At 37.2% G+C, this 24,669-nt stretch overlaps 2 protein-coding genes across 6 annotated transcripts in view; one reads left to right on the forward strand and one right to left on the reverse strand.

The window, feature by feature from the left end:
• The first annotated feature begins 3,142 nt into the window (after positions 1 to 3,142).
• LOC103469798 (monocyte chemotactic protein 1B-like) lies at positions 3,143 to 7,911 on the forward strand. Its single transcript, XM_008417741.2, has 4 exons — positions 3,143 to 3,401; positions 5,806 to 5,923; positions 5,999 to 6,116; positions 7,510 to 7,911. The coding sequence occupies exons 1-4, from the start codon at positions 3,338 to 3,340 to the stop codon at positions 7,540 to 7,542; spliced, it is 333 nt and encodes a 110-aa protein (XP_008415963.1). The 5' UTR covers positions 3,143 to 3,337; the 3' UTR covers positions 7,543 to 7,911.
• Positions 7,912 to 14,835: 6,924 nt separating this feature from the next.
• Positions 14,836 to 24,669, reverse strand: part of rusc2 (RUN and SH3 domain containing 2) — a 30,322-nt gene continuing 20,488 nt past the window's right edge. For 4 of the 5 annotated variants that reach the window (XM_008417735.3, XM_008417738.3, XM_008417736.3 and 1 more), the window contains exons 5-13: positions 23,438 to 23,626; positions 22,165 to 22,332; positions 21,110 to 21,186; positions 20,530 to 20,704; positions 19,341 to 19,446; positions 18,696 to 18,742; positions 17,791 to 18,610; positions 16,899 to 17,060; positions 14,836 to 16,636 (exon numbers count right to left, since the gene is read on the reverse strand). In XM_008417735.3, coding sequence (XP_008415957.1) covers positions 16,429 to 16,636; positions 16,899 to 17,060; positions 17,791 to 18,610; positions 18,696 to 18,742; positions 19,341 to 19,446; positions 20,530 to 20,704; positions 21,110 to 21,186; positions 22,165 to 22,332; positions 23,438 to 23,626 — 1,952 coding nt within the window. In that variant the 3' untranslated portion in view covers positions 14,836 to 16,428. The remainder of the gene's footprint in view (positions 16,637 to 16,898; positions 17,061 to 17,790; positions 18,611 to 18,695; positions 18,743 to 19,340; positions 19,447 to 20,529; positions 20,705 to 21,109; positions 21,187 to 22,164; positions 22,333 to 23,437; positions 23,627 to 24,669) is intronic. The other variant, XM_008417740.3, reaches the window with a different exon arrangement.

Below are 24,669 nucleotides of genomic sequence, written 5' to 3' on the forward strand. Positions count from 1 at the left end.
ATGTTTGCACTAGAAACTAGACCAAAAAAGCAGATTCAGAAAACAGTGAGTGTGTTGATATTATTTCTGTGTTGAAATCTTGAAACTGTTACCACCGGATGTGCAGTTGAAAAGTCTGTCAGGTTTTGTGATGTAAAAAATAATATTTTAAAACTTTTCTTCCACCTCCAACGTGAAATAAATCCTGCAAATGTCACTTATTCAAAGGAAAAATCTGAAAAAACAAATAAAAATGCAATGATCTGGTTGTGCAAGTGTGAATCGTCTTTTGGTTCAATTTAAGCATTCAGTCTACTTATTTTGTTCATGATTAAAATGTAAAAATGTAAAGCAGCTTTTATTTAAGCATAAATGTGCAACCAGGAAGTAATGGTTTACCCAGAGGCATGTCTCACAGGAGACACGGACCTTAAAATTCCCTTTGGGATCAAAAATATTTTGGAATTTGAAGTTGCTTGACTGATACTTGAGGTTTCGACAGAGAGAAAAAAAAAAGTTTAATTTGCTGCTAAAGCTTTATGCCACTGGTCAGATTGGGAAAAAAGAAATTCAGATGCTCCAAATCAGTTTTATGGTGGCGGTGAAAAGAATAACACGCTGCTGACTCAAAGCTGCAGTATGTAACTTTTATATAAAGTTTTTTTTTAAAGTATTTGTTAAAACTGTCACTGTGTCACAATAGTTTGTTAAAAGATAGATAATCTGGGAAACGATTGATTTCCTCCACCTGTTCTGTGAGCTACTATCGCCGTCTGAAGAAAAGCAACACTCCCGACCAAAACCAACCAATCAGAGTCAGGAGGCAGGTCTTAGCGCTGTCAATCATTCTTATGTACTTGCTTCTAAATGTGCTAATGGCGGAAAAACAACTCACCGTTCCAGGGAAACTGTTTAAGGGCGTACACACCTATGTGATCCGGTTCTTTTATTTTTCCTTTTAGTTTTCTGTTGCAAATGTTACGTGTAAGTATCGAACTGATCAATTCTGGTTTTATTTAATTAAAAACAGACCAAAAACCCTCTGCTCAATGTAGGATTTTTATATCTTCCGGAAGTGTTAAATGCTAAATGTAACAGGAAACATTTGCAGTCCGGCGTTCACAGAAAACAGAAGAGTAGAAATTCTCACTTTCCTCTAAAGTCAGCAACTTCCCTCACATTTCAAGGATTTAGTTGCAGTTTTTCTGTCAGGGTTGTTTTCAGTTCTGTCCAGCAGCCAGACAGTGAAGGAAGCAGCTTGTTTTGTTCTTGCACTGAAGCTCTGACACATGTAATCTACTCAACTACTGCAGCGTTAATATACGCAGCTGCTGAATGATTTTAATGTCAAACAGAAATATCAGCCCAGTTTCAACATGTTGTCTTTGCCATTCTTACACTGCAAAAACACAAATTCTTACCAAGTATTTATGTCTAGTTTTTAGATAAAAACTGGACAAAAAGGTGCCAGTTTTATTGGAAGTTTATTCATTTATAGCATGGAAAGAAATGTCTTGTTATAGGTGAAATAATCTGCCAATGGAACTAGAACTTTTTCCATCAATATTAAGAAATTGACTTAAATAAAATCCTATCTCTTGCTGCAAGGTTTCTTGTAAGTTAGTTTTGTCTCATTTCAAGTGCACTAGAAGCTAGATTAAATATACTTTGTAAGACTTTGTGTTTTTGCAGTGTATTTATCTTTACAGTTTTGCATCTATGGATAAAAGTTGGAGACACTTTTTGTGTGTTAAAGTGCGGGAAATGATTGCCGTGTTAATCTGAGATGGGACGTGTTACCAAACTCGAGCCTTGGATTGTCTTATCAAGCACAAACATGCAGTAATAAAAGCAAATAAAATAAATGTTAGTATTTCCAGGAAGATTCTGTATGTTTGCAGCTAAGAAGAAAGGCTGACGCAGTTTCTCCTGAGAATTGAGAAGTAGTGAAGTGTAGAAGAAGCACTTCTTCTTCATTTTCATCAAAACAACATCAGTCTTTAGTCAAATTTCCAACATTTTCTTGCATTTGCACGTATGAACAACATCTTAAAGTTATAAGAAACAGACCTAAAAGTTTTCCAAAGAGTCCAGCTGAAAGATGATGCACATCTTTCAGCTTTGGAAATCACCTTGTTTTCCTTCGATGAAGATTTTGTTTGTAATGGAAATGCAGCTACTGACTGAATCATTCAGGTATGGAAAACATGTCACACTGTTTGTTTCGATTTCTCTGGCTATAAAAAACACAAACATGAGCAAAACACAATTTTGCAATTACCTTCAAGTAAGAAACGCTAATAAAATCCCACGTAAATAAATTTGTTCATGTGATGAAATCAGTAAAAAAAATGAACTACTTCCTGTTGTCTTCTTTGTCGTTTTCGCCAGTAGTAACATGCAGACGATCACGATTTGGAAAAAACGTGTTTCTGTTGCAGCTTTGCAAAAGAAACGGCTAAAAGGAACACTTTTTATCTAAAATCTTGGCACGTTTCCATTAATTACATTTATTTTATAATTTTTCGTAATTTTGTGTCAATGGAAATGCTCATCGAATTAAAACAGCATTGCTTTGTTTACAGACCAGTACACTGCAAAAACACAGAATCTTACCAATTATTTTTCTCTCGTTTCTAGTGCAAATATCTTAGTTCACTTGAAACAAGACAAAACTAATTTACAAATATCTTTTCTGCAAGATATAAGAGCTTGTTTTAAGTCAATAATTTTTTTAAGTGGAACTAGAACTTTTTAATCAATATTAAGGAATTATTTACTTAAACAAGCTCAGATTTCTGGCTAAAAAGTTAATTTTAAGTTAGTTTTATTTCAAGAGTCCAAAGATATTTGCAATAAAAAGTGCAAACACTGTTTGTTTCGGTGTTACAACGTCGTAACATTCCTTGTTACGACGTGTTTTTGCAGTGCACAGAAGGTAGGAAGCCCCTAATAAAGCTCTCACACATTCAGAAACTGATTTCTGCTGGGAACAAATGAGATGATAAAACTGCTAAAGTCGGAAAACAAGCAAAGGTTGCAGATAAAGTTTTGTGAAAATAACCTTTGAGTTGGCATTTTCCTCAGGCTTTTATTCCTAACAAAACCATAGAGCTACTGTGCAAATATATATTCAAGATCAAGAATTGGCTCTGGTTAGAGCTCTGTAAAGGATAATAAATTCCTGCCTGGTCAGAGGAGTGGGGTTTTTCCACAGGGATCAGGTTATTGTAAAAGGAAACTGAAAGTGACCGCTGCTATAAAGCCAGAAGCTCGAGCTCAGAGACCTTCAGTTGCCGGATTTCCTTTAGTGTTGCTAGGAGAAGCGAGTTCGTCAGCCTCCAGAGCGACCGCAGACATGACTCCCTGGGCCGATGCCAAGCTCTTCTTCTGCATCTTTTTCATCATCTGCTGCTCCGCAGGTGAGTCAACAAGACATTTTACTCTGTTAATCTGAAAAGCAGAAAGGAAGACAAAAAACACAAAGAAAGGAAGAAAGATAAAAGAGAGAAAGGAAGGAAGGAAGCAGAGGTTTAAAGAAAAACTTCACTTGAAACTCATCCAAACTTCAGAAAGTTGTTGACAGAATTAAAGACAGCACTTTGGTTCGGTTTAATGCTTCAGCGTTTCAAGTTTCTGCTTGAAATATTTCTGCTTTTGTCACACAAAATCTCACTTTTATTAAATGTATGTATGGAAATAGGGGAGAAAAAAATGCCTTAGACATAAAAAGTAAATGTTTTTGTACTAAAGTCCTTTTGTTGAGAAAGAAGGACAATAAAGCGAATTGAAAGAGAGAGATTTGCATCTTTCAAGTTGTGGTGCTGGATTTCCCCTCAGCTAGAAATAACAGAAACTTATTTCACTTTGCACTGACTGTTTAAATATCAATTTAGCAATTTAACTTGATGTTTAGGCATCGTTTCAGTCATGCTTCTGAACGCGTCTAGATTTGGAGAGCATATTGTTTCCTGTTGTTTTCACAGCTTTAATTTCCTGTTATTTTCACAACTTGCAATGTTTTGCTGTTTATTTAAAAGTTTAGAAAGCCTAAAAAGCATAATATATGAAGAAATATTCACATTTTTAAAAAAAACTGCAAATACAAATGGTCACTAGTGGCTAAAAACTAGTAACCAAAACATAAAAATAATTTTACGTGCTCGCGTCGCCGTTTCACACACATCAGTTATAAAACATCACCAGTAAAACCTGAGAAGGCCTGGAAAGTACCAGCCCTCCACACCTCGCATGCATTCGTAATCTCAAAGGGAGAGAAAAGCAGACAATGGTGTTTTGCAACAGCTTTAATCTCTCTGTGTTAGTTTTACATTAACTAAACTCCTGTGGGGGAAAATCTGACAAACAGTTCGGACTGTAGATGATCACAAACACACCCACCTGGGTTTGTTACGCTCTGCATGTCACAAGGAGGCTGAAAAAGTTAAATTCCCCTCAGCTGTTGTCAGTCTGAAGCCAAGAGACTGCTCAGTCCGAGGCGGCGACAGTTTGTTTACAAATGTGCTCAAAAGTGTATTGATAAGTTGACAAATTATAATTTCTCAAATGGAGTGTTCCTGTTAAATAAGAAAATCAATTGAAATTACACGTGAATATGTTTGTTTAAGCGATAAGTCATTAAAAAACATGGACTGGCATCATCCTTCTACCATTTCCTGTCGTCCTTTTTGTCGTTTCTGCCAGTAGTAACATCTGGATGTTGATCACATGACTCAAAAAAAGTGTTTTCATTGCAGATTTGCAAAATTATGACAAAGTTTTAGGGCCGTTGTAGATAGAAAAAAGGAGGAGTAAATTTATTTATTCCAAAAATCTGAAATGTCCTGGAAAAATCTCAAACATTTTCTACAAAAAACAAGGACCTTTCTGAGACTGGAAGGTCAAAGGTTTGATAGGAGATACTCAAAAATTTTGAAATTAATCAAAAAATTTAAATTAGAAAGACAAGAACATTTCTGAACTTAAAAAGTGAAAGATTTGCTAGAAAAAAACTTAGAAATTTTGAGATTGATAAATTTTTTTTTTAGAAAAAACAAACTTTGAGCTTTAAAAGTCAAAAGGTTGCTAGAAAGAAATTCTGAAATTTTCCACAGAACAAGGACATTTCTAAGTTTGAAAAGATCAATCACAGAATATTTCTAGAAAAAACAGGAAATGTTTGCGCTTCAAAAATCAAAAGTGAGGAAACTCAGAAATCTAGAAAAATAAAACTCAAATTTTTAAATTACCGTATTTTCCGCACTATAAGGCGCACCTTCAATGAATGGCCTATTTTAAAACTTTTTTCATATATAAGGCGCATAGAATAGATGCTTCAGTTTGGGTTGCCGATTTGTTCCGTACTCTATTATTACACATCCACATTTATAAAGAAATGGTCCCCGAGTGCTTTATATAGTAGTCTGCCCCAGTCATGGTTTCACTCACGGTGTTGGTGTTGCCATATTGTGCCCAACTGCTTTCTGGGTAACACCGACCAACCGACACGCTGCCGCCGCAGACTCTGTCTCTCTTCCCAGATTTGTCGGCGGCTGCTTACCGCAGTTGCTAGACTTGCTGTGACTCAATATTGGTCCATATATAAGGCGCACCGGATTATAAGGCGCACTGTCGGCTTTTGAGGAAATTGATGGTTTTTAGGTGCGCCTTATAGTACGGAAAATACGGTATCTAAGAAATTTCCTAGAAAAAAAAAGAAAATTTCTGAGCTTGAAAAGTCAAAAGTTTTACTAGAAAAAACAGTAAATTTTCAAAAAAAGTCTAATGAAGAATAAAATTCTGATGTGATAATTTTCTGCCCTTCAGTGACTGAGGCGCAGGTTCCCGTGGACTGCTGCCTGTCGGTAGCAGACAAACCAATCGACAAAAGATTGATTGCAGATTACCGTGAACAGGCCAAAGGCTGCATGATTGATGCCACAATGTGAGTTTTTATTATATCCTGTCCATCTGATCAGCGAGTAGAAACCAGAAGCTAAAGCTTTGGTTGTTCTTGCAGCCTGGTGACCAGACATGGGAGAAAACTCTGCGCCCCGACTAAGGAAGAAAGGTGGGTGGAAGACGTGATGACGCACGTGGATCTCCTGAAGAAAAGATGCAAAAAGCAGAAGTACCAGGTAACTCACCTAGGTTCTCATTTAACTGAGTGTCTTGATTTTTGTTTTGTATTGTAAAATGTAATTTTTTATCTAAACAGAAATATTCCAAGATGCAGCGCTTGAGTTTCAACTTTTCTTACAAGAGTTTCTATCGCTTAGCCTGTTTGACTGGAATTTTATGTTTATACTGTAAAAACACAAAATCTTAATAGCATTTCTCTCCAACTCTTTGAGGTGGGAATGCCTCTTTGCCATCACCCTAATCTCTAACTCCATATGGCGGATGCCTGGAAAAGGACTCTGGTCTGAATTTTAGTCATAAATAAGAAAAATATTTTATTTTTGATGGCTTTAACCTGCCAACTCACTTTCCTTTCAAAACAAAGTTTTTCAAATTTTCTACATGTTTTTTATTTGTGTTTTTATGACACTGATAAAAGCACAGAGTTACACATTTGAATCTTTGCCATGATCTCTAATAGTTCTAGTTTCAGGACGTATCTAATTATTTATTCTCTGATTAGATCAATAAAAAGTGAACTCAAGCACCTTTTCTTATTATAAGCACTTTCAAAGACATGAACCTTTTATTGACTTAGATAACCTTTTGTTTTTGTTTCAGTTTGTCTTCAGGTTAAAGTTTAACATAATCATTAGGAATGTCCAGGTGTTTCACTACAATAAAGAACAGATTATCCATTAAATTATTATTTTATAGTGAAACAGCTGGTAATTTCCACTTTTATTGGTTCAGTTTATCATATATTTAAATTTAGCTAAAAAAAATCATTTTTATTTTGTTTTTTGAAACAGCAATTAATGTTTGGCAACTAAATGAAGTTTTATTTTTAAAAAATCTAATTATACATTTATCAATGCTTACTCTCTTGTTTTTGCATGCTTACATTTTTTACCTTGAATATCAAATCATTAAAAGTTACTATTTGGATTTTAAGTCACTAGACAAACAATATATAAATTTCATTGATTTTGCACAAAACAGTGATTGTTTTTCCCATTAAAGTTTGTATGACGGGAAATATTTCTAAAAATTTCTGAACATTTATGGTGAAAAGTGACACCCAGTGTTGGTTTTAGTGTTTGTTCTAGCTGAAGGTTTGACAAGCCTCACCTCACTTCAATTGGGTGTAAAACCGCAAATGGCTGTGACTCATGGTGTGAAGACGCCAAAGCATGAAGGGATTACAGAAAGATACATTTTCATCATCACTGTTCTTTTGTTAATGGTTTGCAGATATTTTAATGGCTTCTATAAATCTTATAGACTTTTCTGCTGTGGAAAAACATGCTTTTGGAGTTTTCTGCACAACTTCCTGCAGAGCTGAACATAAAAGACATGGTATTTTAGAAATTCTTAAATTTTTCTTTTCATGTTTTTGTGTTTTTCCAGGGCAATCGCTGTTTTGGAGTGAAGCGTGAATAAAAAAGCCTCTGGTTCCCTGAGAACACCAAGTGATTGACACAAATCCAGCTAAACGTTTCTCCTGTTACCGAAATAAAGCCTTTTGTTTTTTTCATTTCATCTTTATAAAAATATGTCAATTTGAGCTGCAATCTAAAAACATCCTGAAGGAATTTTTTTTTTTACTGCTTTCCTGTTTGTAAAAAGTCTTTCAAAGAGAGATATGTTAAATGTGTAGCCATTTAAGCTAGCATGTATTAGCTTAGATGGCTAAATTAAGCTAACACATGTGTAGCCACATAAGCTAGCCTATGTTTTAGTCAAAGGAAGTTGTATTGTAACTGATGTGAATTTTTATCTCTAATTAAAACCTTTTTATTTTCCCCAGAAGCTTGTGTTTGATTCTTTGCAGATGACACTGTTATCTACTAGAAATGAAATTTCTTAATAATCCTCATAGCATCACTACATACACTGTGTGAAAAAGCTAAAGATGTATTTTTTGTGTTATTCTGTCTTCTGTTGCACCCAAAAAGATGCGAGAATGTTTGAATTTGATACAAGTGCAGACCGGAGAAATGTTTTCATTTTCTTTCATTAGAAAGTTTCCACTGTGGTGGAAAAAATGGGAAAGCAGTTTACACACGCCAATGGCCCAATAAAATGTAAATAAATAAAATGTTGTATAAAATAGCTTGAATTAAAGAATAACATCATAAACCAAGACAAAACAAAACGTTTTTAAATGCTTTTTAAAAGTCTACAGAGTCAGAAAAATAAAGTTGCAGAGACCAACTGTTTCACAACCTGAGTAAAATAAATAAAACAAAAAAACTTACTGTGAGACAGTGAAATGAAAACACAATCAGTGGGATTGGTTTACTGGATTTACTGGTTTGGAGCTGAAAAATTGGTCATTTTCAAGACAGTGCCATTGTTGGTGCAATAACTATTTTCTCTAGAAATTCAAGTTGAAACCATGAATCATGATGTAGAAATATTTCTTTGAAAATTTGGCAAAACATAGATTTAACAAGAAAGCCAAAAAGAGGAATGAAATATAGCTTAGATTTCCTTTTTGCTGTTATGAAGAATCAGAATCAGCTTTTTTGGTCAGGACTTTGTGCACACATAAGAAATTTGACACAATGTGAACAAATATGGATGTAAACCCAGTATTTTGTCCTATTCTTTGTTCTTCTTAAAGGTCTGTTGACATTTAAAACAAGATAATTAGAGGAATCAGTAACTGACTCACGTCAAACAGTGGAGTAAGTTGGGCAATCTTTCCATCTCCTGAGGCTTAGAAGATAAATACAACTGTAAGTCAGCATAGACTTGATAAATGTTGGAAAAACCCTGACTGACGGCAGATAATAGAAGGATGAAAAAAAGAAAACAAGAGTGGGCTCAGAAATCAACCCTGCGGAACGCCACGGTAGAACCTGTCAGTCCTGATGGACAGGTCCAGGAAAACGTTCATGGCTGACAGTTTAGATGAAGTACAACCATTACAGACCGTTTCCCTCAGTGAAATATTCAAATAATATCGCATTTTATACAGTTTCTCTGGTAAATTCAAATGCTTTTATGTAAGAATTAAATGCCTTTCTTCTTCTACTGTTTGGTTCATTCTGTCATTCAGATCCTATATTACTAGCTTTATGTTTTATACCACTGCAAAACTTGACAGAAATTAGAGATCTTTGCTAAGTGAAACATCAGATATCTGTCTGCTTTAGTTACTGGATCAAACAGAAGCAAGGTGACATGAATTTGAGCAAAAGCTGCCAACTTTATATTAGCAGAGCAACTTGGCAGACCTTCAGGTTTATTCAAATTTCATCCCACATACTAGTGCCTCACAGGCAGAAGGAGTTCCTCAGAAGAAAACTGTGTTAGAGTAAAACAAGGTTCCTGAGAATTTCCCTGAACAAAAACCTTTTTGTGCCCCAACAGACCTGCTAATGTTCAACCTCGGTGGTTGCAGAATGCGATTGTGAGAAATGGCTCGGAGCAAAAGTCAGCCTGAAACACCAAATAAACACTGAGCCACAACGATGGTCTTCCAACTAAGCCAGGTTTAATTTTTCCACAGAAGAAAGCGTAACTTTATATTGGAGACACCTGCAGGTCTTCCTGCATGCAGAAAATGCAGCTGGTTGTATTTATTTCAAAATGCCTCAAAGTTAATTATAAAAACATAGTTTTAACTTCTTCCTTTTTTTATTTGCTTTGGTTGGTCTTATGGAGAAATAATGGCTCACTTTTTTTGCACTGGAGTAACACAAAATCTTATAAAGTATTTTTGGCCCAGTTTCTAGTGCAAATGTCTTAGTACACTTTAAATAAGACAAAACTAGCTTGTAAGTAATTTTTTTAGCAATAGGTGCTTGTTTAAAGTAAATAATTCCTTCATTTTGAGGCAAGTAAAATTATGGGTAAATTTATATGGAGAAGCAGCATTCAGCTTCTACGCTCACAAACCTGGAACAAACTTCCAAAAAACTGCAAAACACCCGAGACACTGAGTCTGTGTGAATCTAGACTAAAACCTGTTTAGAGTTGCTTTTGAAACATTATCAATCAATCAATCAATCAAATTTTATTTGTATAGCACATTTCAGCAGCAAGGCATTTCAAAGTGCTTTACATAATTAAAATAAAAACAGCATGTGACATTAAATAAACAGTGAGAAAGAGAAAGAGATTTTTAAAAAAAAGATAAAAACATTAAAGCCCCTTTAGGACTTCAGTTAAACGTTGTTTAACTGGGATTCTAACCCTCAGGGACTTTAGTCAAAAACACCGTTTGACAAGGACTCCAACCTCTAGGGTTTTAGTTGAAATGCCGTCAACTGGGACTCTAAACCCTGTAGGACTTCAGTTAAACGTCGTTTAACTGGGACGTTTACATCGGGGAGCTTTACATCATTAAAACGTAGAAAAGAAATAAAAAGAAATTAAAAACATTAAAGACATAAAAACATGGAATACATCAAAACCGGCACTCTAACCCTAATTTAGCCATAAGCAACTCTAAACAGGTGGGTTTTAAGTTGAGATTTAAAGGTAGTCAGTGTTTCAGCTGTTTTACAGTTTTCTGGAAGTTTGTTCCAAATCTGTGGTGCATAGAAGCTGAATGTTGCCTCACCTCGTTTGGTTCTGGTTCTGGGGATGCAGAGCAGAACCAGAACCAGAAGATCTGAGGGGTCTAGACGGTTGGTACAACAATAACAGATCTTTAATGTATTGTGGTGCCAAACCGTTCAGTGATTTATAAACTAACATCAGTATTTTAAAGTCTATTCTCTGAGCTACAGGGAGCCAGAGGAGGGACTTTAAAACTGGTGTTATGTCTCTATCTTCCTGGTTTTAGTCAGAACAGCAGCAGCAGCTTCTGGATCAGCTGCAGCTGTTTGATTGATTTATTAGTCAGACCTGTGAAGACGCTGTTGCAGTAATCAATGCGGCTAAAGATAAACGCATGGATGAGTTTCTCTAGATCGTGCTGAGACATCAGTCCTCTAATCCTAGAGATGTTCTTCAGGTGATAGAAGGCCGACTTTGTGACTGTCTTAATGTGGCTCTGAAGGTTCAGGTCAGAGGTCATCACTACTCCCAGGTTTCGGGCTGATCACTGGTTTTTAGTTGTAATAACTGAAGCTGAGCATTGATTCTGGTTCGCTCATCTTTAGGTCCAAAGATAATAACTTCAGTTTTGTTTCTGTTCAGCTGGAGAAAGTTTTGGCACATCCACACATTGATCTGTTCTAAGCATCTATTCAGTGATTGGATGGGGTCAAAGGTCACCTGGTGACATCGTGATGTAGAGCTTTGTATCATTCGTGTATCAACAAAAGGAGAATTCACAAGGTCTGATTTTTTTTTCAAGAACAAGAAAAATTTATTTGAGTAATATTTTGTAACTTACATTTCATTCAATATTTCAAAATTAAATAGTTTATCATACATTTTTCATTAATTAAGAGGCAACAGTTAGATGGTTGTCACTTCCTCTGTTCAATCAATTAATCATGTTTATTTGTATAGCGCATTTCAGCAGCAGGGGAGTTCAAAATGCTTTATATCATAAAATCAAAAACTTGTTTAATGGCAGGTTGGCTGACGGACCTGCCAATAGACAATTTAGACTGCCTAGACAATCTGCATGTATGCAGATTGAGATAACGACAAAATATCAATCTTTAAAGTTTTGTGCAAACAGTAACACACATGATATGTTTGGCACTTTAAATATTTTTTAAATAAATGCTTTTTATTTTGTAATTTTGTATTACTCCATGACTAGTTATCCCTTCTTTCAAATTCCAAAAATACTTTATTGATCTTAAAAGGGAAATTAAATTTACAAAAAGCTTGGGTCCTCTACCACAGGCCTTGGTGCGTGAGTGGTCTTCACAGTATATTAGCAGTTCCCAAAGGTGTGCTTCTCTGTATCAAGAAGTCTGATGTTTCTCCAGGTATTTGTTTGAGCCACTCTTCTAGTTTAGGGGTCATTACTCTGAGGGTTTCAGTGACCACAGGCACTACTATTGCCTTCACCTTTCACATTCTTTGTAACCACCCAAGACCCAAACTCTTGCATGGCATGCATTATTAATTCGTCTTTGATATTTGGGCTGATTGGGACCTAATGATTCCAAAAACAATTATCTTTTTACATGACATGTGGACATTGTTTTTCTCAGAAAACCATGTTTAGCACCCTGGTAAATCTATACAGTTGCTAACTTTTGTAAACACTGAACATCTTGAGTCTAACCTGTAATGTCTTATAATCTTCCACCACCTCCAAGTCATAAAAAACGGCCAAATGTGTGGACAACAATCAATCAATCAATCAAATTTTATTTGTATAGCACCTCTCAGCAGCAAGGCATTTCAAAGTGCTTTATATAATTAAAATAAAAACAGCATGTGACATTAAATAAACAGTGAGAAAGAGAAAGAGATTTTTTTTTAAAAAGAAGGGAAACATTGACCAGCATATTTGATGTGTAATGATGTAATATTTGGTACTGGTTTCTTAACTGGTGGCTGTCTGATATTTTTATAACTATTTTTGTGTTTTTATTATTTAAAGCATTTGAACTGCCTTGTTGCGTAAATGTGCTTTTCAAATAAAACTTAATTGACTGATTGTGAATTTAAACCCTCTCAATAAACCTCCAAAAATCCCCTTAAACAGCAGAGAATCAACCTTATATATTTACAATCAAAACTGATAATAGAAAATTAGAAATTAAAAAGAGGCTGCTGATTCTGTAACTCTTCTTCAGTGCCAAATCTCATTTCCAACGATGCTTTGGATTAACGTTGCTAACTGTTCTGGAGACTATTCTAGTCTCCAGCGCCCTCTTGTGGCCTCCATGTGTTGTGACAGCATTATGCCTTTTGAACAACATTAAAGTTCATAATGAGCATAAATACTGATGGTTACTTGAGATGTTGCACTTATCTAAAGTGTAACATTAAAGCTTTCCTTAGGTAGATAAAAAAAATTTTATGAAATATTTTTATAGTCCATATTTTTGCCACCAATGACACTGAAAGAGAAATCTATTTATTTACAGTTGTGTGCTAAATGGAACTGAGTGGCAATTAGATACATTTACCAAGTTTTTTATTATTAATTACTGAGATTAATCTAAAATTTCTCAGTGTTTTGGTAGAAGTTTGCTGCTCTTTTTATTTTTATCTACAATTGCACAAATATTCCACTGTAGTTACTCAGTACTTCTTTTTTGACAGCTACTTGTTAGTTTTACTTGAGTAAAAGCATGTTGAAGTAGTCCTACATGAGCGCAATTTTTGCCTCAGATTTTAAAGAAATTCAATTAAAATATTCAGATTAATGAGCAGCGAATAACCCGGTTCTAATTAACAGATCTGATGTAAATCAGATCAGGTAAAGTGGATTAAAAAGCCGTTGTGTCTAAAGAGTAGAAGAGTTGGGTGTATTTTGTTTTACGTCAAGTCTTAGGGGATAAAGAGTAGAATAATGGCGCCATCTAGTGGTAATATTGCGTTTTTGCTCTAGCTAAAACATTAAGGTAGGTTTCATCATTTGCATCAGTGTAGTACATGTCGGGTTTTTGTAGTTTTGTGGATGCAACACAGAACATTATAAAAATAAAACAGAACATCATAACGGAACGTTAAACTACAAAAAGCGCCCTTCTGCTTTAAACGCTTTATTTGCTCTCTTTGAAATGTTGCTGTTAAATATTCTCAACTCAGAAACCTATAAAACAGTGCACCTTATTACAGTAAAAGTCTGTCAAGTGTGAATACAAACATAAAAGTTAGCATGCTGCTCACCTACACGTTTCCTATTAGCTGGACCGATTGAATTTCGGAATGAAGTCCATGTCTCAAGATGGCCGCCGTTTTGGTTGTCAAAGAAATTAGCATGTAACATGTTCACCCCTCAGGCCATATGTTATTCATATTTCTCGTTAGCAGGTTGAGTTTCAGGATGCCGTCTATTTTTCAAGATGGTCGCAGGTTAGCTACCATAAAAGTTAGCATGTTCACCCCTCAGGTGGAAGGTTTTTCATCGTAGTCGCCTCGTTGAGCGGCTAGGCCGTTTCTCGTTGCATCCGCCATATTGAATGTGACAGATCTGCCGCTAAGCTAATAGGAGTAAATGGACTGAACTTCAAAAAGCGCCGTTCTACAAAGTATTTTAAGTTAATACCTGTTATTCTCTAACACACTAACATATTTGGAAATGAAAGAAAACACTATAAGACAACATTTCCAACATTTTGATGTGATTACTTCATTGTTTTGGGGCACAATGCACATTTGATAAAACTGATTTTGATCAATCGCTTTTTGGCATTTAACATATTGACACAATTCCATAATTCTACCTGCATTTTTCATTTCGAGATATAAAAAGACAAAATCTTTTACTGTAGGTATTTCAAACAAATAATTTTGATACATATTCATGTCTATGTTCAGAATGACACCAATTTTTCAAGATGGCTGCCAGAGGACAAACTCTTTCTCCCAAGTATATTAAATATTTGCATTATTTGCTGCTATTCTGTTTTGTTATAAGTGAAATAATATGGAACTGGTAATTTAAAAAAAAGAAACAATATTAAGGACTTACTGACTTAGAACAAGCCCCTATTTCTTGCTGAAAAGTTACTTTGTTAGTTTTATCTCATTTCAAGTGTAATATTTGCAATAGAAACAAAAAATAACTGGTGAGATTTTGTGTTTTCGCAGTGTACAGGTGGGAAACTGCCCATAAATAAAGACACAGGAGCCGGATGAGTTTGTGATCACATGAGCACTTTGTTATTTAACATCCATAGTAGTTTGATAATGCCGTACATCGTATAGGCTCGACACGGACAGAGGAGCGGTGTCACTGATGCTGAAGGTATTTACAGGCAGCCAGCGAGACGAAGAGCAGCAATCCTTCCTTCCTGCTTCCTCTGGCTGAATCACCACCACGTTTATGGGTCACATGTGAACTCTGACCTCCAGGACGACACGGATTAGAGTCAGCAGCGTGTTAGCGTTAAATCTAAAGCTTATACTTTCTGTATCAAATATGAAATGCACTGATAAATCATTAATGACATTCATACGTACATACTGTAGAGCTCTATGGCAAAAACAAACCCCAAGAGTTTAAATATATTTACAATTCAAACACAATTGAATGTTAGAAATAAAAACTGTACAATAATGAAACACAAAAAAACATGCCAGCATTCTTTTATCTAATAAATTTACATTAATGTTGCCACTTTTAATAATCGGTTTGTATTAGAGGACCTTATCTAAGGCTACATTTCACACGTTTCCCTTTAAACATCCAAAAATCTCCACGTCTAGTATCTTTACAGAAATGTGGGGAAAAAGTGAAATAACATAGAAAATATATTCTAATATCAGGACCAATATAAGGTGGTTCATCGTCTTTTTCTCCCCCCTCTTAAGTGCTTTAAGGCAAAAACATTTCCCCCTTTAAATACAAAATATGACAAAATCTGAAGAATATCCAAACTGATGAACCTTAGATTGTAGCTTTTGTTACTTAAATAGCTGAATAAATAAATACAGGTTGTGTAAATGAGCCATAAATGCATTTACAGTATGTACCAGTAGATTAAATACAGACATAAAACTCACTACAGTCGTCCCCAGAACTGTCAGGTTGTAAAAGTGAAGCACAATCGCTGCAGAAGGAAACAAGATTTCATGCTTTTAAGGTAGAAACCGGAAGCTTCTGTGACTTTATTTCTCATTTTGTTTGTTTAATCTACAACTTTGCTGTAAAAGAAACATTGAAATGTGCAAATCTGCAGGGAGGGGCCGCTTAGCCTGCAGCACAGCAGAGAGGGAGGCGCCTTCAAGCTGAATTAAACTTAAAGACTCCAAATTATTATTTTTTATCTGGATTTCAACAAACTTCTGCAGTAAAATTAACATTTTAAAGAGTAAATTCCTGCTTTTCTCCTTGATTATTGTTTTCCATGGGAATAAAAATAAAAACCAGCACTTAACAAGCAACAGAATCTCAAAGAAAGTCTCTTTATGATGATTTGTGGCTCAACATTAAAACAGCACAGCGACAGAGCAGCCAGGTGTGGTGAATTTTCCTTCACATTGTGTCCAGATGAGTGATATCCTGGCTGAATGCTAATGCTAGCACAGCTAAGCGTTTATGTGTCGAGAAGAAGAGCGTCGGAGAGTCTTTGGGTTCGTTTGTCGTCGTTTCTTTTGGTTTTCGTTTGGATGTAAGCATGCTGTCTTTTTTCTGGATGTTACCTTGACTGCGAGTTTGTGACTGGACCTCGCACACGTCAGTGCGTCTTCTTCGTGATTTAGTGTTCGTTCGCTAACAGAGTCTGATCAGAGCTGGCTGAGTCCGGTCCCCCTGCGGCTGTCCTCCATACTGCTGAGCGTCACGTAAATGATGGGGACCAAACCCCGGGTGGAGCCCAGCGAGCAGAGCAGCCAGTCGGGGTCGGCCTTCCTCAGAACCCGCAGGACATCGCCCTTATTGAAGCTCAGCTGGCCAGGGTCAGTGGCTAGGTGATGGCACAATGCTCGGACTTCACTGAAAAAAGCAAAACAAGAAACTGAATTAAGTTTTAAATAACTAAATCCATCCATTCATTGTCTAAACGTGCTTATGCTTGCAGGATATTTCCATTGGTCACTGGGTGAGAGGCAAGATAACATCATGCCTCTGCCTCATACATGCAAACATGTGAAAACATGAGCGATTCTGAAGAAATGCAACAGATGGTCAAAAAAAAAAAAAGAGTCTCCGGTGAAAACAGTTGCAACATATTCTGGCACATGTGAAATGTGTTTACCAAGAAGACGATTGTTTAGTTTCAGTTGGCGGAGGCGGCGTCGTTGTCTGGCCGTGAGTCGGTGTAGTTGGAGGCTCCGCCTTCTTCGCACCGCCCGCTCCAATGGTCACAGCAACGAGGTCCAGAATAGACCGGTCCAAGGAGAGCCAACCTGATGGAGGCCTGGAGTAGAAATATAAATATGGAGCTAAATTAGGGGAAAAAGTTTGTTCAGAAGAGAAAAAGAAAATTAACCAAAAAAAAGCTAGCAAGGGTATATTAGCAGCGTATCATGTGTAGCTTCAGCCATAGTGAGGCTACACAGAATGCAATGAAGACGTCTCACCCATACTGCAACGTTTAAACGTGAAAATGTCTGCAAACTGATGCGTAATCATACAACCAAACATCTCTGAAAAGCAGAAGTGGAGCCTCCTACACAACCAACAAGAACACAGTAAATGGTTTCCAGGCACATGGTGCCATTTTATAGCACAATAAAATAACTGTTACCTTCAGTTGTTATAAAAATATTAAATATGTCAAGTATGATTTAAAAGAGAGGATGAGCTGCACCTTGAAGGCGGGGCTAGGTCCATCAGATGTTTTCCACAGCTGAATGGTTGCCATGGAGATTAAAGGATTTCTCAAACATGCATGGAAGAATCAAGGCATCACTCCAGTTATGGTTTTGATGAGGGAATAACATTATAACATGATGAAATGCTCGAAAACATTGATTTTACATTATGCTGCCCGTTTAATATTCATGTTATGATCAGCGGTTCTGTGGCTGCCAGACACACACTCAGGGTTGTCCATAAAGCATCTGGTGTCGACGTGTTGGTATGAGAAGAGGGGCTCTTTAAGGGATTACTTTTAGACTTTTTAAATATTTTTTTACTTCTCTCACCTCGTCTTTTGGGTCCTGGCTCTGAGCTCGGCTGACTCCGCTCTCTGAGGAGAACCGACGGTGGAACCGAAGAGGCGCCCCCAGCGCAGACTCTGCCCCTGTGAGGGGCTCTCCTCCCGGATTTCAGCCCCCATGTCCTCCGCCGCATTCGGGTCTTTCTCCCGGTTGAGGACGGACTCCGGCGGGCTGCCCATCCACGACGGCCTTCCTCTGGACTCCCCTCCGCTCGCCCCTCGCTCGCCCTCGGACTCCGCGCCCTCCACCACTCCCTCTCTTGCTGGTGGTGGTTGGTTCTGCCGCCTCTCCGAGGATTTCTTCCTCTTCTCAGCCTTGACGAACTTGGATCCCTCGGCGGACTGGTCGATGTAGACCTGGGAGGACTGCATGAGCTGGTACCACCAGCCGGCCTGCTTGTCCCCAGGATCCCTCTCCTTTCTCCGGTCTCGCTCCTTCACGTCTTTCGCCCTCTCCTTCCAGAGACTCGCCGCCGCTGTTGCTCCGTCCCGCTCCATGCCCGGCCATGTTCCCTCGCGCCTCAGCCCCGGCCTCTCGCTCCGGGTCACGTCGCCGACGGTGGCGCTCCAGCCCCTCATGAGCTGGAAGGTGGAGCGGCTGGACGGCCCCGCCGAGCGCAGCTGCTCCTTGCGCCGCAGCTGCTCCTGGCCCTTCTGGAGGAGGTGCGGCTCGAACAGGAGGTCCAGGTCGAACGGGAGCAGCGACAGCGGCTGCAGCAGGAGCAGCAGCTCCTCGAAGAGGGGCTTGCATGGCCCCTGCGACAGGGGGAGGAAACCCCACGGGCTGTAGTGAGCCGCTATGATGTCTGGAAGACAAAAGTGAAACATCAGAACGAGAAGCAGAAAGAATAAAAAAACTACTGAAATATAGAAAATCCAGTGAGGTGTTACCTTCATGTGTGTAGAGGTGATTAAACCAGAACTCCAGAGATTTCATGCTGAAACAGAAATACATTTATTACAAATGCAAGGAAAGACACTTTTATTCACTTTTATTTACTTTTGCAAGTGGCTTCCACTAGTGGACACAAGCAACGGCACTACACTAGAGGCTGGCATGTTTTCAGGATTTCCGCTGTTAATCACGTGATTGAATTTAACTTATTAATCACGTGATTTAGGTTTAGGTTTTGTTTATTATTCACATGACTTAGTTTAAATCAGTTTAGTTTTAAACAGATTTTAAGACATTAAAAGAGCATTGTAATGTATATTCCAGGCACATATTGCCATTTTAGAGCATAATTGAATAAATATCTTAACTTCAATTGTTATAAAAATGATATATATATAAAATATGATTTAAAAGAAATTTGACATTGTAATTTAATGCCTTGAAATTGGGCCTCTGTCTCTTTAAGAATCTCCTGCTCTTTCTGAAATTCCACCTTCTCAACATGTCTTCTCCATTAGCCAAAATGAATCCGTCTCATGCCCTGAAATAACTTCATTTTACTCCAGCCTCTACCTAGCAGCTACCAGGTTAGCGAGAGTGAAAATCTGCCAACAGAAAACAGGCGAACTTGAAGAACTCACTTGAGCAGGCCGAAGACGAAGGCGTTGAGCCTCATGCTGTGGCTGGTCAGCTCTGAGAACTGGCTCACCTTGGAGAACAGGCTGTGCAGAACTCGAGTGGACGGCCCTGCAGGGAAAAACGATCAATAAATCAGCTGCTGCTGTCAGCAATACGTACAGGATTTATACATTTTTCTAAAGGCAAAATTCAAGCACTTTTTAAACTTTTCCAAGTTCTCTTTAATAGATAAAAACAACACAAATAAACTAAAGAAGTCCGTTTAAATTCACCGTCATTTATCACAATTATTCAGGTAAATGAAAATATAACAAAATGTTATGTTTTTAAATGTTTCTCACACTTTATTCATCTGACTGAACAAAACACTAATTTAACAAAAACAATCCCCCAATTTCAATAACTTTATTTCAGTTACGCAGATGAATGAGTTATTGATCTATTAGGAAAATTAAATTTTCATTATATTGAAACAATCCAAACAAAGTGTAGGTAAATTCCCTTCCAGTTCAAATTAAAAGCTTAAACATAATATACATAGAAAGTTACAAACAAATCTCTGAAGAAATGCTTTTAATTTTTTGTCCGAGTGTTTGAGGATGTTTCCTAATATTTAGTAAATATTAATAATTGTGTATATTATAACTAACCTAAAACAAAAAAAGCGCAATCTCATTTAACTTCAGAAACAACTGTAAATAACATTTTCCACATTTAGGCTTCTAATCAAACGTTATATTGCACTTACGCCAGTCGCAATAAAGAATCAATTAATCACACGATAAATTGAAATTAACTCAATGATTTCAGTTTGCATAGTTTCTAAGTATAAAAAACTGGATGACACAAATCTGCAGTTTGGTGTTTTGGTCTCAACTAGTATTTCTTGAAGGACAATTTTGTTTACAGAGTTTATATTTCATTTTATTTGTCGTTTCTGTTTATTTATTTTGGATATTTAAAATGTTTTCCAATTCCCGTGTTAAATTTTAATTATAATCTAAAGTTTATTGATCTTTGGGAACGTATTGTCGTTCTATTACTTGAATTTATCATTTATCGCGATAACTTGTGGGACAGTTTATCGTCCAGTAAAGGTTGTTCTCATAACAAACCCTTTCCAAACCTTCGAAGCATCTATTTGAAATATATAAAGTTCTAAAACACCTAATAGTCGGTATTCAGACTCACCCAGCTGGGTGGAGGCCTCCACCATGCTCCAGGGCTGACAGCGGCGCTGCCCGATGATCAGGTCCAACACGTAGGCCTTCAGGCCGTCCTGCAGCAGGTCGCGCAGGGCCGGACACAGGTACTTCAGGATCAGGTGCCCCACGTTGGGACTCACCCAGCTGTTCCCCAGCTTGGCCTGGTGGTAAATACAGATTTCAAACTATAACATTAACAAACCATAGTAATAATTACCTGACCACAGCATTTAATCCAAACATACTTAAGATTCCCTCTATAAAAACATTTAAAAGAATTTTTAAAAACACCAAATATACCTTGATATTAGGGCTGGATAATAAATCAATAACAATGTAATAACAGTAAACACATGATCAGTACAAGTAGATAATGCAACTGGTAGAAACTTCAATAAATCAATGAACTCAGATCCAGAACAGCACAGCATTCTGGGAGTTGTAGGCAGAGGAGAAGCGTTAGCTGCTCACACTGCAAAAAAAACAAACAAAATTCTGCCAAGTATTTTTGTCTAATTTCTAGTGCAAATATCTCAGTACACATGAAGTAAAACAAAGTGACCAACCTTCACGTCCGGGTCTCTGCTGGTGCCGAAGTGCGCCACAATCAGATCCACGGCGGTGTTCACCGCTTTCACCAAACCTGGATGTACGACAAGAAACGCAGAAACGAACAAAATCTCACCAACTCTTCTTTCTGTAGAAAAGATCTACGTAGTTCCACTGGCTGATTATTTCACTTATGAAACCGGAAGAAGAAAAAATCTTGTTTTAAGTTTGGCAATTTCCTGATATTGATAAATAAAGTTCCAGAAATGGGCAGAGAGCTCAAAATAGAGTTCAAGTAAGAGAAGCATGACTTCAACTTATTTTTACTTAAGTAAAAGTAAAAAGTATCCATCCAAGAAATTACTCAAGCAAGAGTAAAATAGTACTTTGTAAAATATCTATTCAAGTACTGAGAAACTGATCAAATTATCAATTGTTTAATATTTAAAAATTATATCCACAAATAAAGTTAAGTGGAAATTTTGGTATTTTAAGGACAAAAATGACAATAATTCATATAAGCAACAACAAATAATAAATAAAATCAGGCAAAAGAAAATATTTCCAAAGTAAATTCTTTCAATAAAAAAACTTAGAAAACGTTAACAGAAACTGCAGGTGTGTTTTTGTCTGTGTCTCGTGAATTTTTGGTTAAAACATGTTTGTTTTTCATTCAGTGGGTAGAAAATCCAGAGATTTTACTCCAGTAAGAGTAGAAATACTTCATAATGAAATTGTTCAAGTAAAAAGTACAGCATAGTAAAAGTACTCCTAAAAGTAAATTTCTTTCAAACACTTTACTCGAGTAAATATGAATAAACTTAACTAGTTACTACGCAACTCCAGCAATTATTTACTTAAAACAAACTCCTATATCTTGCTGAAAAGTTCCCTATAACTAAGTTTATTTTAAGTGTACTAAGATCTCCGCACTAGAAACTGGACTAAAAATACTCTGTAAGATTTGTGTTTTTGCAGTGTATTGAAAAAATAAACTGTTTGCCTTTAGTTATTGAAAAGACAATAAAAGGTTCATCAATACGTTTAACAATTAACCCTTCAGACGCCGCACCTCTCTTCTGCGTCAGGTCCACTGAGACGTGGGACTGTGAGGAGTAGCAGGAAGAGGAAGTGGAGGCGTCAGGCGACAGGCAGAACTCCTCCGGCGGTTTCTCCGTCAGGGAGAAATAATCCGGCAGGAAGTCGCTGTAGCTCTGCTGCAGCTTCGCCGACTGACCGGCTGCAAACAACAAACAGATAAAAACATAACAGACCTGCTTAGTAACGTCCTCTCTGTTGGCTTAGGTCATTCTCTAAGCTTTATAATGCTGTCTAAGGTAGGGGTGTCCAAAATGTGGCAAAGGGGCAATTTGTGGCCCTTAAAATGATTTGGTCTGGCCCTTGATTACCAGTCAAAAATGTTAAAAATTTGGCAAATCGAACCAAAAACTATTGATCACCCAACGTTTTTTTTTAAATAATCTGTGGCTGTGAATCTTTGTGGACCATAATAAATGGAATATTAACCAACATATTGGATGTATTGATGAATTTGATGATGGCGCTCGTTAAAATGTAACATTTTCTGACTTGTCAGCTGTAAGATGGTTTTACTGGTTTATATTTTCTTGTGTTTGTGACATAAAGCACAAAGACAAGTGCTTTATATCACAATGTGCCTTAAGCAGTCTTGCTGCTTAAATGTGTAAATATTTGACTGATTAAACATTTAATAATATGACCGACAAAAATAAACTTGAAAATAAAGAAATTTAATATTATGAAGATAATTTAGTATCATTTAGATTTTATTCTCAAACTTTTAAAAAAAAAAAAATTCTTAGCGTGGCCCTAATACTCCGTTGAATATTTTTCCATTTTTAATTTAATGAATTTTGTGGCCCACCAGTAGTTTAAATTTGCTGGTTTGGGCCCCAACGCTGCTGGTTTCTAGTGCAAATATCTTAGTACATTGAAATAAGGCAAAACTAACTCATAAGTACATTTTTAGGAAAATTTAGGAGATTGTTTTAAGTCAATAATTCCTTAATGTTGCCCAAGAAGTACCACTTCCAGTGGCAGATTATTTCACTTATGACGAGACTTTTTTTTCCCATAAATTATAAGTTAATTAAAATTCAAGCAGAACTTGTACTTTCTCATCATTAAGGAATTGCTGACTTCAAACAATCTCCTGTATCTTGTTGAAAAGTTAGTTTTGTCTTGTTTAATATGTACCAAGATATTTGCACTGGAAACGAGACCAAAGGTTGTTGGTAAGATTTTGTGTTTTTGCAGTGCAGGGAAAACGTTTGGACACCCCTGGGTTAAGGAAGCCTGAGCACCATGGGGCCAACCCAGCGAGGTCGGAGCCGTTGGGAAATCGAACACGTTGCGTCGGGCGGGGCGCGGGCCCCCAGCCCTCCTGAGCTCCATGCTGGCAGCAGAGTGGCCCCCAGGGGCCCTCTCTACGCCCAGGGGGTTCCGGCGACGGTACTCTCTCCATTTTAGAGCCTGGGGGGAGAGGTGGTGAGCTGTGGGAGTGGGTGGAGCGGGTTAGGGATGTGAGGACGGAGGATAAATGGAGGTTTGTGGAGTGAAATGATGAAACATGCATGCAGATGAAAGAGGAACATCGAACAGCATGCATGAGCAGAAGGAAGAGAAAAAGAGAGAAAAGAGAACAGTAAGAATGTGCAGCAGCGCTTTTTAGGTTTGCATCAGTATTAAAGCTGATTTATTATGCTTCCTTGAACATTTTCAAATATATCTGAGGCTCCAAACTAAAATATTTTTTGCACAAAATCATTCTTAAATAATAAATAAATAAATTTTAGTCAGATTGAGCTGTTTGAGGGCGTCTCAATGTGGCCACGTCCCCCAACTCAATATCTACACTCAAACGTGGAAATGGCTGCAAACGGATGCTCAATTTTACAATTATTCATCTTTGAAAAGCAGACGTGGAGCCTCCTGCACAACCAGCAAGAATGTAGCAAGCGGTTTCTAAATGGTAAGTCAACAGCAAAGCACTTGTCTTTTCCAACAGCCATTGTACAGCGCATACAGCGGTAAAACCAGCTGACCAAACATGCTGTAGCTCGGCCAGGGTTGCTAGGTAACAGGATGGCAAGGTAACGGCACACTGACTGTTGAGTGTGACGGCTCATTTTCCAGACAAAAAAAATACATTAACTTGTTGCTAAATATACGGCTGACTGACTCTTTTCAGAGCTTGGGCTGTTTTTAGAAGACGTTGAGACCCAAATGGAAATATAAAAACAATTTGCATAATAGGTCTCCTTTAAACAAACACAGAATTCACTGAAGATGATTTATTAAAAACTGCAACCAACATGATCATAAAAAATATTTCCCTTTTTACGGAAAACTTCTTGACTATTTATAGGAAGAAAAGGCTCAGAGGTAACAGACAGCAGATAAAAAGATAAAAGAACCAAAGCAAAGCATTTGCCCCCTTGCTGATTTCTTCTGTTTTTGTTTTAAATGTCTTAAATCAAATAAATGTTATCATGACGCATAGAAAATTTCAGAAAAAGACCACCACATCGACAGT

This window comes from Poecilia reticulata, chromosome 9, assembly GCF_904066995.2.
Source record: "Poecilia reticulata chromosome 9, P_reticulata-male-v2, whole genome shotgun sequence".
NCBI lineage: Eukaryota > Metazoa > Chordata > Actinopteri > Cyprinodontiformes > Poeciliidae > Poecilia > Poecilia reticulata.